The sequence below is a fragment of the Lithobates pipiens genome, unplaced genomic scaffold (genome assembly GCF_037356315.1).
Source record: "Lithobates pipiens isolate NorthernLeopardFrog02 unplaced genomic scaffold, aLitPip1_a1.2 Scaffold_8, whole genome shotgun sequence".
In the NCBI taxonomy this organism is placed as follows: domain Eukaryota; kingdom Metazoa; phylum Chordata; class Amphibia; order Anura; family Ranidae; genus Lithobates; species Lithobates pipiens.
The window spans coordinates 106911768-106923892 of NW_027507903.1; the positions used below are offsets into that span (position 1 = coordinate 106911768).

Here is a 12125-nt window from a genome sequence, read left to right on the forward strand (position 1 = left end):
ATCAAAATGTAATTTGGGTACAACGTCGCATGGCCGCGCAATTGTCATTCAAAATGTGACAGCGCTGAAAGCTGAAAATTGGCCTGGGCAGGAAGGGGGTGAAAATGCCCTGTACTGAAGTGGTTAATATATGGACAGTTACCTTTCCTGGAATGCAGTGATGTCGGCACCCCAGGCGATTTTCAGATCGGCTCTCCGGTGCTGCCCCGCCATTCATGGTAAGGGAAAACGGAAGTGAAGCGGAGATTCCACTTTTGGGTGGAACCCTGCTTTAAACACAGTGCATAAAACTGGGGGAGTGGAAAGATGGGTGATCTCTTTATCTTCTCCTTCTTTCTTCTCTATTCACTCTTTTTATCTTTTCCTTGGTCTCATGTATTCCTTGCTCGCCCACAGCTGAAGGCCATAGTCCAGGCTTGTTCTACTGCTGCCCCAGACATTGCTCTATTGGAGATAGGGGTTGACCTTTAAATATACAACCTAACCAAATGTTCTGTCATGGATACTGTTTTGCTAGGCCTCCAAAATCTGATATGTATAACTCGTGTATAATAATAATAAGATAATTTCTTATGATGCTGAAGTTAAAGCGATGTTCCAGCCGCAATGTTTTTTCAAACACTGTAGCTGCTGGCTTTTAATAAGGACATTACCTGTACAGGGAGTCCACAATTTCGCCAAACCCCCCCAAGGCCGATAAGTCCAACGGATCGGATACTGGTATCACCATTTCAACTAAGGGAAACCGGCAGTGGAGCCTTACAGCTTCACCCGCTGCGCTTTGTGAATGGCCAGCTTGTCTTCTGGGACACACACAGGTCCCAGAAGACAATGGGGGCTCGCCGCAGAAAAGGATGTGACGTCCTTGACCACGGGCCGGCTGGATTTGAAGTACTCTTATTACTTCCAAAAAAGGTACTATATATAAAAAAAAAAATGTTTTAAATATCCAAAAACGAGGGGTGGAGAGGTGGTCTTTCATTTAAGACCACCTCTCAAAATTGGGTGGAACTCCGCTTTAAGGAGCCAACTTTAGCATCATTAAAGTGGTTGTAAACCCTTACAAACCACTTTGACCTACAGGTAAGCCTAGATTAAGTCTTACCTGTAGGTCCAAGAAATATCTCCTAAACCTATACGATTTAGGAGATATTTACAAAAAGACAGCCACCGCTGTCTACGGCGCATGTGCCGTAGACAGCGGCGTGCAGGCGCACTGGGCAGGCCGCGGATCGTGGCGATATGCTGCGAGTGTCGGCTCCTGTGCGCATGCGCGGGAGTGACGTTGTGATTCGTCGGAGCAGCGAGACCCGGAAATCACTCCGGGATCCATGGCAGTGGCGGACATGAAGACGGAGGACCGCTTCGGGGGCTTCGTTCTCAGGTAAGTTATTCATAATGAGCTAGTATGCTATGCATACTAGCTCATTATGCCTTTGCCTTGCAGGTTCCTTTTTTTATTTTATTTTTTCAACTGCCTTTACTTCCTCTTTCATTTTTTGGTGTAGCCTTTACTAAACTACTTTGTTTTGTTTAAAGCGGAGGTCCACCCTAAAATGGACCTTCCACTCATCGGAATCCTCCCCCCCTCCGGCGCCACAATTGGCACCTTTCAGGGGGGAGGGGGGTGCAGTTACCTGGATAATCCAGGTAACTGCACCCACTTCCGGGCTAGCTCTCTGCGGAAAGGGGCGTAGATTATGCCCCTTTCCGCAAGTGCCCGCCCCCTTCCGCAAGTGCCCCGCTGCCTGCTGGGAAACACACAGATCCCAGAGGCAGCGGGGACCGTCCTCATTGCGCAGCGCGGCTCGCGCATGCGCAGTAGGGAACCGGGAAATGAAGCCGAAAGGCTCCATTTCCTGATTCCCATACCCAAGATGGCGGCGGCAGCACTCGAGTGACGATCTAGAGATCGGCTTCGGGTGCCGACATCGTGGGCGCGCTGGACAGGTAAGTGTCACTATTTTAAAAGTCAGCAGCTGCAGTATTTGTAGCTGCTGACTTTAAAAAAAAAAAAAAAACGCGGAGTCCCGGCGGACTCCCGGCGGACTCCCGGCGGACTCCCACTTTAAGCTCTTGTACGTGTATATTGTTTATTCCATCCTGCAAATTTTAATATTTTTTTAAAAAATAAAATAAGACGGTGGATAGGTGTTTCTGCTTGGACAGTACTTTTGTAGAGGTTCACCATTCGTTCACCATTGTGGTTTATTTACTAAAGGCAAATTGGCGGTTCACTTTGTGAGGGAATTTTCTCCGGAGCTTAGTGACTGAGGGGAAGCTCCGCTGACTTCCATCATCCAGTCATGGGCAAGCAAAAACTGACTTGCGTTATTGGGTGTTCTTTACAAAGTGAAATTTCCTCACATTCACAAAACTGAGAGGAAATGTATTTGCAAAGTGAAACTTCCTTTGAAGCCTATTTGTCTTTCAAACTCCATCCTGAGCTCTATAGTCCGGTATATGATTATGTATACACAGTATTAGGAGGGAGCGCTGTGTGTGAGGGACCCCAGGAAGGTCTCTCTATCTCCCTCACACACGGCGCTCCCGGTAGTTCGGATGCTCCCGCCATCCATTGATAATAGAGGAGCGGTGACCGCTGTGACTGATGTGTGAGGGGAGGAGGAGGACGAGGACAGGAGGGATCCGGGGGAGGGGGCGGGGAGCTCGGGCACACACTGTCCTCTGTCTCTCTAAGCCCCATACATAGCAGACACACACAGGGACATGGCTGGACCGGAGCACTCGGGACCTGTATAGTGCCAGAGGAGGAAGCTTCCAGTGTCCTCCCTCACCCAGCACCATGATAGAGGTGTCCATCCCCTCCATAGGACACCAGGTGATGAAGGCAGACAAGACCCGGACGGTATGTAATCTTATCCATCCTCAGTGACTGAGTGTAGACTTTGTACATTGTGTAATGTGTGAGGAAGGTCAGTATGTAGCACACATACACACGCTCATTCACATCTGTGTGTTCAGGGAATGTGTCAAAAACTGCACGCCACTCATGTGGTGCCAATGATTTTTAAGGCTCCATTCACACCTGAGCATATCAGAAATACACATTTCTGCAGGTGTTTCTGAAATGCCACACAAAAAAAACAAAACGCGGATTTGGATGCCATTAATTCTTAGTGGCATCCCACCTGTGGTTCGAAAACACACCAAAGTCGGCTCCAAAAAAAAGGGTACATGAGCGACTTTGGCCCGATTTTGGAGCGGGGGAAGCTCATTCAAGTGAATAGCGCTACCCCAAACAAACGCACAAAAAGCATGCAGAAAACTCAACAGAGGAGCATTGATAGGAATGGATCCTAATGGCATCCCCAGACGCAGCCAGCTTTTGCGCACGGAAAAATGCACGTTAAGAAAATGCACAATGACGAACATCCAAAAGGTGTGGGAGCTTCTTTGTCATGCGGAGGGCACACTATTCAACATTTTTTTACTGTGATATATACTGTATTCTGTATCAGTTTTAAATAAATGGTGGTTCAAGAGAGAATAGAGCGCTCATAGGAGTGCGTGCACATGTGTGCTCATGGCCTCATAATGACCTTGTGTTATACATGTTTATAATGTGTGACTGTCATTTAGACCCCTTTCACACTGAGGCAGTTTTCAGGTGTTTTAGCGCTAAAAATAGCGCATGTAAAGCGCCTAAAAACTGCCTCTCATGCCTCCCCAGTGTGAGGCCGAGTGCATTCACGTGGCGGGATGGAAAAAAGTTCTGCAAGCGGCAACTGTGGGGCGGTGTAGGAGCACTGTATACAGCGCTCCTACACTGCCCCTGCCCATTGGAATAAATGGGTAGCATTTCGGAGGGGCCTGAAAAGCGCTCCAGAAGTGCCGCAACATGGGCGCTTTTAACCCCTTCTTGTGGGATAAAATCGCCCTGCTAGCAGCTGAAAAGCTCGCTTAAACAGCAGTAGCTAAAACTAGCGGCGCTTTACTGCTACCGACCCCCCGTGCCAGTGTGAGAGCAGCCTTATAGAATAAATGATCTAGTTTGCAGCCTTTGGCAAGCTCAATTTATGTCTCATCCATCTCAGCAGGACGTTTTCACTCCATGATGAAGGACTTGCTAACCTTTCTAAAGCCTGGTACACACCAGTCAACCCAGCAGGGCTAAACGGACAAAAAAAATCTGACCGCTCAGGAGGAGCCATTGTACTAACAATTCAATGTTGGTACAGCAATCTCCCTTAGTGTTCTATTGTGTTCTGACAGGGGAACGCCCACCCTTTTCAGAACACTCTGGTCAGCACTCTCAGCCATTGGCTGACAGCACTTATTGGGAGCCGATCAGCAGACCTTTTTCAGTCATGCCCCTTCGACAGAAGTGACTGACTCCAGTACACACGGGCCAAATGTTGGGTGGTTTCTATTGAACCGGCCGATGCTGTCCGATATTTGTGTATGAGGCTTAAAGAGTTTGTTACCCTAAAGAAAAAAAAATGGATGCTGTTCCTTTAAAGCATGTTATACTGCACAGTGCTTGTGCTGTGTAATTTGGCCCCTTGTATAACCTACAATACCTGGCTGATCCTGCCTGGTTCTGCCCCCCCCCCCCCTTATACTGACCACGGTTTATAATGGCTGCAGAGCCCTGACACCGTGGTCAGTTTACGCGCCTCAGTCATCTGCAGCTATGCTCTCCCCCCTCCACTCCCTGCCTGTCAGCTTGTGACAGTGACACCCCCCCCCCCCTCCTGCTACTAAAATCAATTTTACATTTTTATATAGTCCTCTCTGTTTCCTAATACTATGTGCCCCTGTGTGTGTATTTTATTAAACAAAATGGCATCTATACCTATTTTCAGAGCACCTCTCGGCGCTCACGTGATCGGCAGGCTCTCTTCTCCAGACTGACGTCAGCAGAGGATTCTCGGCTCCTCACGCTGTAGCTGTAAGATCGAGAGTGAAGCAAAGCGGCCGGTCACGTGAGCACAGAGGGGCACTCTGAAATAAGGTATAGACAGCATTTTTTTTTATAAAGCACACACACAGGTGCACATAGTATTAGGAAACAGAGAGGATTGTACAGAGTGGCTTAAAGAGGAAGTAAACCCTGATGAGTTTACTTCCTCTTTCATTCCCTGTAAAGGTAAAGCATAATGGACTACTATGCATCGCATAGTAGCCCATTATGTGTCACTTACCTGACACAGGAGCCAGCGAAGTCGCCGCTGTCCCCTGTAGTCCGCCGCATCCATCTTGCTGGTGGGGTCTCGCAGCTCCGCCGCTGTTATTCGGCGAAGCCGCGATGACATCACTCCCGCGCAAGCGCACGGGAGTCGACACGCGCGGCAGCTCCATTCTTGGAAATGCCGCACTCAGTGCGCCTGCGCGCATGCGCCGTAGACAGCGTTGCCTGTTTTCGGGCAAATATCTCCTAAACCATATAGGTTTAGGAGATATTGCTTGGACCTACAGGTAAGCCTTAATCTAGGCTTACCTGTAGGTCAAAGTGGTTTGTAAGGGTTTACAACCACTTTAACAATCACTTTAAGTGTTAATCTGGCCATACAGGGTTAGCATTTTGTTTGAATGTTCGTACAGAAATTCTGACAGGTCAACGGAGCATACTATAGTATCATCAGTGAGTGACTCAACAAACATAGTTAGAAAGCCCTTACAATTTTCTTTTGGCTACCGTGCTAATGGTTTGAATGTTAATGATCAACATTAGGATGCATGGAAGGAATGTCAATGTACTGTATTGTCTTTGTCACTATAACCTACACCATATATCGACCGTTCTCAACTAGGATTCCTCCATGGGTTGCTAGGGGTTTTTGACCAATGGCTAACTGATCTTCCATCTAATGGTGCCTGCATAGTGCCAGGTCCTGTGTCACTTGCGTGAGGGCAAGGGTGTCATTCTGGCCACTCCTGTAAGAGGGCCATTCTTCCCACTTACCACCACCAATACATTTTCCCAATAACCTCAATAGGCTAATGTTACTAGGGTTTGCCTGAGACTTGAAAATTATTTCAAGGGCTCCTTTGAGGTAAGAAGAATGAGAAAGGCTTCCCTTTATAAAACAAACAAATGTTCATGACAGGGAATTAAAGTTCTACTTCTGGCTCAAACTTCACCTTGCACCTGCACATTATAGGTATGATTTTTTCCTGAATGGAATACACATTTTCATCCTTCCCTTTGATTTTTTTCTCATTACTGTGATCAATAATGACTGTTGAAATATCCCCATTGACTATTAGAAGATCCAACAAATGTTTGAAAAATTACTTTTTCCAAACAAAATTCCAGCCGCGTCAGGCAAGTGTTAAGCCCCGTACACACGATCAGAATATTGTACACAAAATACCGCTTTTAGGCCGGGTTCACACCGCTGCGATGCGGGAACGCCGCAAATCCGCGGCGTTTTCCCGCATCGCACACCTCCCGCCGGCAGTTCACACTGCCCTATGCGGACGGCTGGGAGTGTCAATGATATGTTAATGACACCCCCAGATCCGTCCGCATATCGCAGTGCGATCTGCCGACTCGCACAGGAATCGGATCGCATGGTGTGAACACCCATGTGATCCGATTCTGTTGCGGACCAAAAAAAGGGTCCCGTGCGAGTTTGCTGCGGGAGCGATGCGAATTCAGCCATACTATCTGTATGGCTGAACTCGCATCGCTACGGAGATCGGATGTGATTTGCGGTGCGAATCACATCCGGATCTCCCCCCGCAGCAGTGTGAACCCAGCCTTAAAGCGATCGTACGATAATCTGATCATTAGTACACAGCTGTCGTCTGAAATTATCCAAAGGGACAAACACGAAAATATTTCTTGTACGATACCAGATCGTACGATTTTCGTTTTAATCAGTACAGTTTTCATCTGAAGATATAATACATTACAACACATTACATCACTTAAACATTTTTATTCTGTCGTATGAGAATTGTTATACTTTAGTAACCTATTCATTTTCGATATGGAGATTCGCATGTAAAAGAAATGGACGATCATTCGTCCGATAATCTCATAGTGTGTACTAGGCTTTAATGTTGTTTTTAAAATATAGTTCAGCATTATGGTCGCTAGTTGTTTAGAAGAGCGATCATTCGGCAAATCGGCACCGATAAGGAATTATCTGCAAAGCACAACGACCCCTAAAAAACGTAGTGCTCTGTGCCTACTGGATCTACAGATGATACCGTTTTAGGAGGTTATTAAAGGTTCATCAGATGCCAAGTTTTGAATAGAGTTTTTGTAAATATTAGATCTGAAGTACCCTGGGCCACCCAAGGTCTAAATCCAGCCCTGATATGAACATTAGTAATTGCTGTATGATGTAGGATTCTTGTACTGTGTTTTCATATTAAATGAGCCCAAATTGTTTACTTGATTTCAGTTGACTAAATAAATGAATCACTTTACCTTGTAAAACATAATACAGATAACAGTTAGAAATTAGGAGCTTCAGGCTGGCCAGCTAGGGCCTAGAGTTCTGAGGCTGTAAGGTCTTTTTCTTTCCTTTTTATTTAATTCATATTTTTTTGGTTGAACTTCATAGACATGTGTGTTTTTGTCAGCGAAGCTAACTATGTAACAGAGATGGTCAGATGTCTTGGCGATAATAATGGGAAGTGAGACATTTCAATGAATGACGCGTCAGTCTCCAGGACCTGCTGTGGTCATCTTTCTAATTCAAACACGCAGAGAAAGCTTTGTTCTCTTTTCTTCACAGAGAACAAATAGCTATCAGTGGGAAAATGCAGTATGTTTGAGCAATTGTGATCAAGGCTGATTAAGATTTGGAAGTGCTCAGCCTGGTTTTGCTGATCATGCTCAAATCAGTTGGCTTGGTTGTTTCATCAGGATATGTATGAGAATGAATTATTCGTACATTTACTAGCACGGTTGTCATGGAATATGTATAGGCTCTGGGTGAAAAATACCTGGCTTCCTTAGACCTCTTACACACAAGATCCTTAAAAAGAGGAACTGCAGTCTGCTTACATAATTTGTAATAAAAACATCTTTGCCATTCTGAAGCTTCCCTCCAACCACTTTGCATATTATTTTATATATACTGTGATTCAGTACTTGCCAAAAATGCTGCAGAAATCTCCCTACACTGAGTCTGGCTGTCATCAGTTTAACTGGGGGCAGTTGAAGCTGCTGCCTGTTCACTTCCTGGATTTACACAGAATCACAGAGGCACACCTCCAGCTCTGCAGCACTCATTGGCCCTCTTATGACTTATCCCCCCTCCCATCCTGGTAAACTCTCACAGGAGTGAGAGAGCTGTGCATGATGTCATAAGCCTAGTTTTTTTTTCCAGACAAGAAACAGGAAGTGGGCTGTATAAGGTATTTTTACTGACAGAAAAAAATGGTTTACTATCCAAAGTTAAACTACAAGGGCAGAGGATTTATTAGATGGAAAGATGAAAAAATGACTGAAGTTCCGCATTAAAGTTATTGTAAAGTCTTTTTATTTCCTATAAAAATAACAAACATGTTATAATCGCCTGCTCTGTGCAATGGATTTGCACAGAGCAGCCCAGATCCTCCTCGTTTTGGGTCCCTCTTCTGTGCTCATGGCCCCTCCCTCCTGTTGAGTGCCCCCACTCATGGACATCACTAGTTAGAGATGGATCTCAGGTAAGTATAAGGAGGGGGGGGGGTGCTGCACACAGAAGGTTTTTTATCTTAACCACTTCTGAACCGGCTCACACCAATATATACGTCTGCACTTTCAATAGGGATATAGTTGTTATGGCAGCAGCTAGCTACCATAACCCCTCATCTTCAGTTAGCGGTCCGGTTTCAGATAAAAGTGGTCTCTGCGGTGAATTCGCTGCAAGATCACTTTTATTGGCGGCGGGAGAGGGCCCCCTTTACCACCGTTCTCTGGTGCCCTCTGCCGCTTACCAGAGCCATCGGTAGCAGCTTTTTTCCCCCAGATCTTATATTTAAAAGGTCCTGTCGTGCTTTTTTTGTATTACAAGGGATGTTTACATTCCTTGTAATAGGAATAAAAGTGACACCATTTAAAAAAAAAAAAAAAGAATAGTGTAAAAAAATAAAAATAAAAGGTAAAATAAAAAAGAATTCTTTAAACGCGCCCCGTCCCGAGCTTGCGTGCAGAAGCGAACTCATATGTGAGCAGCGCCCACATATGAAAACTGTTTAAACCACACATTCCTCTAGCTCAAAACATGCAACCTGTAGATTTTTTTAAACGTCACCTATGGAGATTTTTAAGGGTAAAAGTTTGTCGCCATTCCACGAGCGGCCACAAATTTGAAGCATAATTTGTTGAGTATCAATTTACTCAGTGTAACATTATCTTTCACAATATTAAAAAAAAAATTGGGCTAACTTTATTTTTTAACCACTTGCTTACTGGGCACTTAAACCCCCCTCAGTCCCAGACCAATTTTCAGCTTTCAGCGCTGATGCAATTTGAATGACAATTGCGCGGGCATACAACACTGTACCCAAATGAAATTTTTATCATTTTTTTCCCACAAATAGAGCTTTCTTTTGGTGGTATTTAATTACAGCTGGGAGTTTTATTTTTTGCTAAACAAACAAAAAAAGATGCAAAAAAAAAAAATCATGTTTAATAGTTTGTTATAAAATTTTGCAAACAGGTCATTTTTCTCCTTCATTGAAGTGCGCTGATGAGGCGGCACTGATAGGCTGCACTGGTGGGCACTGATAGGCATAGTTAAGGCGGCACTAATAGGCACAGATAAGGTGGCACCGATAGGCACAGATAAGGCAGTACTGATGGGCACAGATAAGGCGGCACTGATGGGCAAAGATGGGCACGGATGGGTGGCACTAAGGGGCACTGATAGGTACCACTGATAGATGGGACTGATGGGCACTGATAGGTGGCTCTGATAGGTGGCACTGCTGGGCACTGATGGGCACTGGTAGATGACACTGATGGGCACGGATATGTGGCACTGGGGTGCAGCACCGTTGAGGCAGATTGTGGGCACTGTGGGTGGCACTGTGGGCACTGCTGGGTGGCACTGACGGGGGGCACTTATGTTTTATTAAGGTGGCAGGGGGCAGATGGGCACTGGCAGGGCTGGCCGTGATCGGGACTGATGTCCCGATCACGGCCGCCGGTGATCGGCTCTTTTTTTTTCTCCTCGCGCTGTCAGCGCGAGGAGGAATAATAGCCGATTACCAGCTCCATTGCATCACATGATCAGCTGTCATTGGCTGACAGCTGATCACGTGATAAGGGGTCGGGATCGACCCCTTGCTCGGATCAGTGATCAGGCGAGTCTCATAGACTCGCCGATCACAGAGCGCGCCGCGCACGCCCCTCAGGGGGCGCGCAGGCCGCTCGTGCACGGGACGACGTCAATAGACGTAGTCCTGGCAAAGGAGGTCCGCGCTGTAGCCGTCATTCGGCTATAGCACGGATCTCAAGTGGTTAATTCAAAAAAAGTGTATTTTTTCCAAAAAAAGTGAGCTTGTAAGACTGCTGTGCAAGTACGGTGAGACAGAAAGTATTGCAACGACCGCCATTTTATTCTCTAGGGTGTTAGAACCCATAAACATTATATATATTTTTTTGTAAGTAATTTTCTAGCAAAAAAAAAACAGTTTTTAACCTGTAAACACCAAATTTCTGAAAGAGGCTCGGTCCTTAAGTGGTCACTGCATGCATTAAGATGAAAAACCTTATGACTTTAGCACTCTTTTAAGTCTAGTGCATACTATTCGTTTTTTCTTTCAACCCAGTGGGCTGAATGAAAAAAAAACTGAAGAGCTTGGGAGGAGACCCTGTACTAACTATCTGATGTTAGTAAAACGATCTCAATCGCTGAACTCTTGTGTTCTGACAGGGGTCTGACAGCCCCCCAGCGGAAAACACCGGCCATTGGCTGAGAGTTCCGATTGGAATGCCTATTGGCAGACCTTTTTTGGTCATGCCCCTTCAACAGAAGCTGGACGTTCGGCTGGCTTCTGTCGAACCAGCTGGCGTACACACAGGCTGAATGTCGGCAGGTTACTATTTAACAGGCCAATACTACCTAATATTCTGCCCGTGTGTACCAATCTTTAGTCTGTGTCCATTTGATGCCAGTGTTTTAGTGCAGTGGTCGCCAACCTTTTGGATCTCAAAGATCACTCACAATTTTGAATCCCGCGGACCATGAATTTTACATGCCTTATACACACAGTGCTCCGACGCTCTGCCCCCTCCTTTTAGATCACACTGCTGCCTTTTACACACAATGCTTCAGCCCCCCCCCCCCCCCCCCCCCACACACACACTCTACATTACAATGCTGTCTTACCCAGACTCATCATTGGATCTCACCTCCTTATCCAGCCATCTGCTCAAGCTCCCTGCTCCCTCCCAGAGTCTGTGATCAGCACTGCCATTGGAAGTCCCCTCTTTCTTCACTTCCCACTCTGCACTACTCCTGGTGCCTCCCTCTGAGTTCACAGGAGCCGGAACTACAGAGGAGGCATCAGGTATTAATGAGAACAACACTGGAAACAATACTGGGCAGTATACATCTGCCACAATGTTGATTTGCGTCTCAACCCCTGGGGACCACCAAAGTTATCTCAAGGACCACTGGTTGGCGACCGCTGTTTTAGTGCGCCCAAGAGGCATACACGTAGAGTCCAGCCCCAATGCCTGCAGTCTGTCAAAGGCCCATATATGCTGTGGCTGGACGAGGCTGAACGCTGTATTCAGTGTTTAGTGTGTTTGGCATACATTGTTAATTTCAGGGGTTCATTCCTGGATGACCAGAAGCTCAGAGGGCAATAAAACTACACTTCTAAGGCTGTCCATATACTATTTTTTTCTGCTGTCTGATTGTCTGAAAAAAAAAAAAAAAATGGATTCCCCCCATCTGCACAAGCAAGGTGGTTGGAGGAACCCTCCCCACTGGCATATTGTATTCCGACAGCGGGGACTCCTCCATCCTCAGAATACACTGATTGGCTGCAGCCACTGATCAACAGATGTTTTCCAACATTCCTGTTCAACAGACAGAACTGTTCAACTGATCAACTTCTGTCAAGGGGGAACAACCATACATGAATCGAAATTCAGCCAGTCCCTGCTGAACCGGTCGAATTTCAATCCATGTATGGCCAGG

General features: G+C 46.1%; 1 protein-coding gene across 3 annotated transcripts in view; it reads left to right on the forward strand.

Moving 5' to 3' along the window:
* The first annotated feature begins 2667 nt into the window (after positions 1–2667).
* The window catches only part of SNX22 (sorting nexin 22), a 31466-nt gene continuing 22008 nt past the window's right edge, over positions 2668–12125 (forward strand). Inside the window, exon 1 of one of the 3 annotated variants that reach the window (XM_077472801.1) lies at positions 2668–2869. In XM_077472801.1, the coding sequence (XP_077328927.1) occupies positions 2807–2869 (63 nt within the window). In that variant the 5' untranslated portion in view covers positions 2668–2806. The remainder of the gene's footprint in view (positions 2870–12125) is intronic. The other 2 variants (XM_077472799.1, XM_077472798.1) reach the window with 2 other exon arrangements.